The sequence below is a fragment of the Phaethon aethereus genome, assembly GCF_964289735.1.
Source record: "Phaethon aethereus genome assembly, chromosome: 28".
NCBI lineage: Eukaryota > Metazoa > Chordata > Aves > Phaethontiformes > Phaethontidae > Phaethon > Phaethon aethereus.
The window spans coordinates 2,100,719-2,108,957 of NC_138604.1; the positions used below are offsets into that span (position 1 = coordinate 2,100,719).

General features: G+C 58.1%; 1 protein-coding gene across 1 annotated transcript; it reads right to left on the reverse strand.

Annotated features, from left to right (window-relative positions):
• Positions 1-930: 930 nt before the first annotated feature.
• NHLH1 (nescient helix-loop-helix 1) lies at positions 931-1,335 on the reverse strand (the record flags this gene model as incomplete). Its single annotated transcript, XM_082011419.1, has 1 exon — positions 931-1,335. One exon carries the CDS (start codon positions 1,333-1,335, stop codon positions 931-933), a length of 405 nt encoding a protein of 134 aa, XP_081867545.1.
• Between the last annotated feature and the right edge of the window lie 6,904 nt (positions 1,336-8,239).

Below are 8,239 nucleotides of genomic sequence, written 5' to 3' on the forward strand. Positions count from 1 at the left end.
GAGGGATCCCGGGTGCTGCTCCGGCCTGGCATGGGAGCAGGGCCAGCGCTGCTCCGGGCACCTTGCGGGCAGCACAGCGAGCGAGCAGCCTCTGCTGCGTCTCGAGGGGAACGTGCTGCTGTCACCTGTGGAAAGCGTGGCCAGGTCCTGCGAGGTCCGCACCACACCGCGTGCTTCCTTTTGGAGCGTGAAAAGGGCAAACACAGAGGAGCTGCTCTGTGCCCAAGGATGCTCCTGGGCTGTCCCCACTCTGCGGAGAGGACAGTCCTGACGTGGGCCTTTAAATGCCCAGCACGATTCCGGGGCAGAACAGCAGCAAACAGACTGGCCGTGCTGGTGGGGTGGCTGGTGGCAGAAGGCGCAGACAGACAGACGGACAAGACCCTGGGGCTGCTCGGTGCTGCCGTGTTTCACAGGCCCATTTTTTTGTGGCTCTTATGAAAGAGGTGACGCACAGACAGACTTGGGCTCAGTGGCTCCAGCTGTGGGTCAGGGAGCGGACGTGGCGGACAGACTGACGGATGTGGGCTCAGGATCCCGCAGCCAGTATCAGTGGGATGCGCAGCAGAAGGATGGATAGGAGTTGGGAGCATACACGGCCAGCACAGGCTTCAGGCAGCGGATCCAGCAGGACAAACAGATGGCTGGTGGACCAAACATCCAGCCTGACTCAGGCAGGATGGAAAGACAGACAGACGTGGGCTTGGCAGTGGAGAAATACAGAACAGAGTTCGGACAGCAGGCAGAGCAGACAGCTGGAGACTTGGTCCTTTTGAACAGACGGATGAACACAGGCACAGCATTTTGGATGCCCAACATGTGGTTCAGGTCATAGATGGACAGACAGACTTGAGCTCTTGGCTCAGATGCCCAGCACATGTTCAGGTAAGGAGATGTGGCAGGCAGACAGACGGACGCAGACTGGGCGGCTCAGACGTCCAGCACGTGGTTCAGGTAGGAGATGTAGCAGATGGCCAGACGGAGGATCTCAATCTTGGAGAGCTTCTTGTCCGGCGGCAGGGTGGGCAGCAGCTTCCGCAGCTCAGCGAAGGCCATGTTGAAGGCTTCGACGCGGATGCGCTCCCGCGTGGCGTGGGCTGTCCGGTATTTGGCTGTGGCGCGCCGCCGGCGCCGCCGCTCCTCCCGACTCAGGTGCTGCAGGTCTTTCTTCACGGCCTCACCCGGCTCGGTTATCCGGGACTGAGCGCACAAGCCAACGCTGCCGGAGTCCTCCATGCTGCCTGCGTGGCTACCGCCGCAGTCACTGAAGACGGACTCGGACTCGGAGTGTGCTGGGGGCAGGTCGATCTCTGTCTGGTCCGAATTGAGCATCATCTTTCCGGAAGAGGGGAGGACAGAGAGACGGATGCTTCAGAGATGTGGTATGTCAGGAGGACAGGCTGACCTGGGCACGATGTCGAAGCAAAACTGCTCTACTTTAAAGAGAAGGTCTCCGGATCACAGCAAGCCCCTGGTTATTCTCCTCCTCTTCCTCCTCATCACACACAGTCTCCGCAAGGGAATTTCAAAATTTTCCCTTTTCCGTGGAGAACTTGTTGGGCGAGCAACAGCTTTCACAATAAATAATGTAAGAAAGACGGCAGGATGCATATAAATAAAATAAATAAATAAATATCCTCTGGGTGCCCGTGCGCACAGAGACCGCAGGCTCTTCCGTGCAGCTGCGGCAGGACCCAGTTTCGGAGCCGTCAGGTGTCAAAGCCGAACTCCTTCCGTGTGCTCTAGAAAACAGAAGCACAGGGGCTCTCAGTACCGCCCGGCTCCCGGCGGTCGCGAGAGACGCAGCTAGAGAGCACGGCTGCTTGCCCTGCTCCACTTGCCCTGCGGCGCTGGCCCCAGCCGGAGCAGGGGACAGCCCGTCCCCACCGGGCTGGGATGGGACTCCGGGTCCCCGGTCGCGGGCGGTGGAGAGGGAGCCGGCGGGGTGGCTCTGGGAGAAGGTGGAAGCCATTTCTCCTGGCTCTCCGGAGAGATGACAGGTGGTGGATGAGCGAAGGGGAAAAACAGACTGCGGGGGCGAGGGGAAGGGGGGCTTATTGTATACTAAATGAGCCCGTATGTCATGGATCCTGGCACCCCCGACATATGGAACCCAACACAGCTGCTTTGCTTGATGTGTCCAAATAGACGCTGGCTCCCCACTCCCTCCGGGACGCTGCGCCGCCGGCCGGGAAAGCTGCCTCTCCTCTCCCTTCTCCTCCCCCCGCTGCCTTCCCTGCGTGGCTCCGGCACTGGGGCCCCAGGCCCGCACAGATGCCTCCGGCACCCCGGGAGCAGGTCTGGGGAAGGCAGGTCTTGCCGCAGGCGCATCTTCCCCCCGGGCAGGGGAAGGGCTGGGGTGGAGCAGGGGAAGGGGAACAAACTTCAGGTGGGGAAATGCTGCTGCTGGAAGAGACGGCAGCCTGGCTGGGAAGGCAGCCAGGCAGAGATGTACAACATATTACCTCTCTCAGGCCTGACAAGCTTGTAATGAGCCATACGACTGAGAAATGGAAACTAAACGAATATGGACAGGCGACGACTGGGAAGAAATAGTCCACAAGCCATTTTAAAAGACTGGTGGGGGGCAGAGCCTTTGATGTGTGTTTGCAGAAGCACTGTCCATGAAACACAAGCGTGTATAGAAAAGTCTGCACAGCCCCTCTGAGCGCCCCAAACTATATGGCTGTTTCTTTGCATGCTTACACAAACACACAAGTACACACACGTGTACACATATACACACAGACACGTTCCCCAGCACATAGGTGCTAATCCTCCCAGTCAAAAACTCCTTTGCGAGAATCCCACATCCATTTATGCTCAATAATTTAGACCCATGCTCGTAAATCTACCCCAAGTCAGGCATCTCTGTGTGCACACACACATACTCACCCTTGCACAGTGGTATTCAGATTTCACTAAAAAAATTAACCTGGACTTTTTTTTCTATAGCACAAAACCTTTCAGCTATGCATGAGAGTACAAGTAAACCATCCAAATCCTAAATGAATAGTTACTCTTGTGAAGCCCTTAGCCTGGAGATGACATAAGGGCTGATAGAAACGTGGCTTTCATGATCCACAGAGATGCCCTCTCGAGGCTTTGAGCTTGCAATAAACTGCACTGTCCTTAGAGCAGGACTGAGTTTGGTTTTGTGTTTAACTTGTTCTCCCTGCACACATCTTTAGAGACAAACCAGCCAGGGTCCAAGAATCACGACAAACACAGGAGCGTGTACCTCAGGTTCCTGAACGAGCCGCATCTGCTGTAGCTGTACACTACAGCTGAGACTCCTGCACCTTGTTTAACCTGCTCCATTCCCCTCCTCTTTAATGTCTTTTCTTCTGCTCTTGTCCCCATCCTGCAGACCCAGGACCCTCCTTCCGGTGCTCGGCGGCAAAGGGAGCAGTCCCGCCCTGCCAGCTGCTCTGCCCTTGGGAGCAGCGTGTCCATGGATGACCACCACCCAAAGCAAGCCCGTGCCTGGCTGGCGAGCAGCAGCCCTTCATGGCCAGCTCGAGGCTTGTCGCCACAGCCGTGTTTCCCAGCATGCTGGTGGTGCCGCCCCGCTCTCGCTCACAATAGCCATCCCTAGAGCATCGCTCCCAGCCGTGGCGGCTCCCGGCAGTGGGGCAGGGCTGCTGCTCCAGCCATGAGCGCAAGCTGCGGAGAGGCTGCAGCCAGGCCGGGAGAGGAGGGAAGGTCGGCTCTGGGCTTGGACGTGCCACAGCAGCTCCGCACTTTCAGCTCCTGGGCCGTGGTGAGGAGTCGGGGCGTGGATGCTCAGGATCACTCTCACGTGTGCAGTTCGGCACTGGTGTGCGCAGCTTCTCTTTCAAATACTCTCTCCCTTGCTCTTGGGGAAGGGGGAACCGCATTTGATCTCTTGCACTAGCTTCACTGCTCTTCTGTCTCCCTCTTGTCCTGGCGCTGCTGCTCTGAAAACAACAGGCCTGTTCTCCTCTTGCTCTGCAAACTCAGGTGCTGCCTCATCCGACCGTGCTGGAGGTACAGTGCACTTGCAGGTGAGCCACCCTGGCAAGACACTGCGGAGCGGCTCCACTGCCTCCTGGCCCCATCTCTTCAGCACAGGGCAGGGGAGGAGACAACCAGCCGCCTCCTGTTCCCTCTTAGGACACCAGTACTGAGGCACGAGCGTGCCACATCATCCCGGAGTAGGGAAGGCTGCAAAACCTCCTTCTCCTCAAGCAGACAGGGATGGTGACCTGGCCCGGGAACAGCCTCGGAACCACTCACCACTCTGTCGCGGTCCACAGAGGGCACGGGCTGTGGGACACACTGCTGTCGCTGTCTCAGCATCCTTGAGAGTGAATTTAAGGTGTATCAAACACAGACGACAGGAGTCCTCAGTCGCGGAAGGATGTCGGCAGGAGGTGCCGGACCATTTACATGAAGACAAGTTTCAGTACTGGACCCAAAGAAACTCCTTATCCCACTCCTCCTTTGCTGGGTTAGTCCAGTCCTCAGAAAGCTTTTCCTTCACATGGGCAACTTGTGCTCTGAGGGGTTCTTTTTCACTCTTTCCTTCAGATGAACCATAAACTCCCATCTTCCTAAATTCATCTATTGCAAGAACCTCTTTTGAACCTCCACCTACTTCAGTCCTGCCTTCAGCAACACCTCAGTAATGCTTAAACCCCCGGTGGGAAGCAATGCTTCCCACCTCCTCGCTTGCCCTTTTCCTTGCGCTCTAGACCAGCGGTGTACCAATTTTTGAAGACTCCCTGGCCATGCAAAGTGTGCCTGGGACCCACTTTCAGGCCATCTGAATGGAGGTTCCTTCTCTTTTTCCTGGTCAGAAATCCCCCATGCTACTGCCAAGCCCGAAGCGAAGGATGCGCACGCGGGTTTGTGCGTTAAACCTCGCACCCGAGGTCAAGCCCCCTTCCCGAGACAGCCTGCGGCTTTGTGCCGAGGGCTACCGTCCCGCACAGACCACGCAGCTTTTCTCGCTGTCACTCTCCCCACACTACCATTTCGGCGGCATCAAACCTCGCAGCAACATCCAGGAGCACTGCTCGCCCATCCCCAGAACAGCCACCTTACCCCCAAGCCGATGACCATTCCTGGGCTCCAGCTTTTCTCTTCCAGAAGGATGAAGCTCAAAGTAATCCAGGGAGGCAGGAACTGCTTGGCTCATCCGTCCATTGAGGAGGCAGAAAGTTTCTCCGGGTGCGCACAGCGTCCTGCTCCGTGGGATGGACCTGGGGGGGTCAGGGGGAACCCCGGCAGCCTTGGGGCCCAGGCATGCTACTCCTTGGGCAGGAGTGCGGGCGGGCCACCGCGCATTGAGATGGACACCCCAAGGAGGCATGTGCCCCACACGCTATATATACACCCCAGCCTCACACGCCGGGTCCGACCCCGGCTGCCTCATTGGCCGCTCCGGTGCTCCCCCCCTCATAAATATTAAAGTCATGAGAGGGGATGCAATTGGCTGTGCGGGAGGTTGGAGCCCCCAGGAGAGGAGGGAGGTGGAGGTTGGATGTGGTCCTGGAGGGTGGATGGAGGTGGTGGGCTGGGAAGGAGGGAGGGAGGAGGGTGGGGGTGCTCCGGGAGAAGGCGACATCTGTTCTCCATGCATATTTCATAAAGGAGAAATGGAGAGATGGGAGCGAGCATGGAAAGGGGAGAGGGAGAGACAGACAGGCAGGCAAGTCCCTGCGCCGGGGTGGGACGCAGAGCAGTGCCTGCAGAAGCAGCGGGACGGACGGCACAGCCTTCCGGGTGGCTCCCACCGGTGTGCAGCCCCCGCAGCCGCGGCACGGGTGCGTGTGCCAGCTGGGCTGTGTGTCCGTGCTATGTTGGCATGCGTGCGTGTCCGTGTGCACGCAGCCACGTGACACGTGGATTTGCGGGTGCACGTGTGGGGTGGGTGAGCACCGGTGGGTGCCTGGACCACGGACAGCCTCTCCCAGACAAGCTCTACCAGCAGCAACAACTATCCCATAGGTCCTGCCTGTGAGCTGCTGTAAAATTCACCTGTAGTAAAGTTTGGTGAGGAAAGAGAAAGAAAGTGAAAGAAAGAGGTACCCAGAATACACAGGTATGGCTTTGAAACACTGATCCTCTATTTAACCATGAAACAATGATCTCTTTTGCTGGTTAGATGTGGTCTCTGTCTCTCACCCTTCTCTGATTTCGAATTCTCCTGTTAAACTGTGTCTTGAGAAAATCTGCTCTAGTTTGTCCTCTTTATCCGTAAACTCCCTGCTCTGAAATCCCTGCGTCCCCCATCCCACGCACACACATCCGTGCGTGTCCCCCCAGACCTCCCTGCAGTTTGCTTGCTGGAGTCTCCCACCTTTGTCCTCTCCCTCCTCCGAGTCCTGGAGGTTACGCCCCCCCGCCTGGCCCCAGGGGGAAGCCCAGGTGATGGGCATTCGCACCTGGGTGGACTCCAGCCCGTGGCACAGATCAGCAGATGGTCTCGGAGTTTGCAGGGTGAGCGGCGGACGAGGCAGAGGGATCAGGTGGCCGCGAGAAGCCTGCCTCACCATTGCTATGGCACCGATTATAAAACAATATTCGCCTAATGAGCTCGTGGCAATAGCCACATCCGCCCCGAGACTAACACGCGCACGACGCACAGCATGCCAGGATAATGCACGGGATGCAATGCACCTCATGCATCTATCACACGCACGCCCCGCGCACACTTCTCACACACACAAATCACTCCCCTCTCATGTGTGGACATACGAGCAGCACATGCACGTCCCCATGGGCACGTATGTCCTTCACCAACCCCTTCCAGCCCCGTAGCGCACCCCATATCCCCCTGCCCGCGCATACACGCCCCCCTCCTCCCTCGCTGCAGCGCTCCGCCTGGGCCCCCCATCTCCCCCGAGAGCCTGATGGGCTGTTTGTATTTATTTCTCGCTCCACGCTCCCCGTCTCTCCTCTGTTCCCGTCTCGCCTGCCCACCCCCAGGGCCAGCTCCTCTCCCCCTGCCAGGACGCCAGCAGGGCCCCACCTCTCTCTGCAGCTGATGCTGGGCTGCTCTGGGCATCCTGCCGGGCTGGGCTCGGGGAGGAGGGGAGGGAAGGAGCGGGGCTGGCTGCCGGAGTCTCCCCACGGGGGATGCCAGGCCCGATCTGTGCCGGCCTCGCGGCCATCGCAGTGCGCAGCATCCAGGTGAGCGGGCAGGCTCCTGCTCAAGTTTGTCTCTCAAGTTGAGGCATTAGCAAATCCATCCTCCCACCCCAGATCCTTGCAGCTCTCCCGGGGAGCGAAGCACAGTGCTCTGCGGGGACACGGGCTGCCCGGCTCGTCCCCGAGGCAGGGGACAATAACTGGGGATGGCCCTCTCTGCTCGGCTGCAGTGACACGAGCACAGCGCCCGCTCCCGGCAGCCGAGCCCCCCTTTCCCATACCTATAACGCAGTCACCTTAAGTCTGCTCCAGGATGATGCAGACTCTCAGCCTTCCTCCTCCCGTAGGTTAAGAGCTGAGATTGCAAAGGCCCCTTCATCTGTCAGTGTCCAAATTTCGCACTGCCGGGAGGGAGGATTTCATCTGGGGACATCCCTCAGCTTGGAAAATGCTTTCTCTTTGTACCTGAGAAGTGTCGACAGGCAGGACGCAGCCCTGATGCTGAGCGCTGCACGGTGCGCACACAGCCTGCAAAGCCTTGCAGAGCCGACCGGCTCGTGGAGGGCGAGATGAACACCGACACGGCTGTGCCAGGCAGCCAGGGATGATGAAGCCACAGCCACAGGTCTCCTGGGAGGGTGACGGCAGAGCGAGAAACTCAAGACCCTTCTCCTGCAATCCAAACCAATATTCTCGCCATGACTGAAATACCCCCTGGTCCCCGCTCAGAGCTCCAGCCCACGGGAGCTGCTGTGGTCCCTGGGATTTTGGCTGCTGCCTCATTCTCTACCCCCTGAGCAAGAACTTCTGAGCTTCAAATATGCTAAGGCTGGCCAAAAACTGATGAGATTTGGAGGAGGGAGAACAAGAGACCCTCTGGCTTTGTTCTTCACTTCTGAGTTTCCCAACTTCCTGGCTGGCAGAAACTGGTATTCCTTGTCAAAACCAACCAGGTTCCTTAATTGCAGGAGCCCACAAGCTGGAGCCTGCAGAAAACCCTTGTTTCTTCCGAATTCCTGGGCCTCCTTTTCAACATGGCGTTCAAGAAGAGAAAGGCTGGGGAACACCGGTGGGAGTGCAGCCAGCTTTTAAAAGTCTCTCGATACCTTCAGCTTGACCT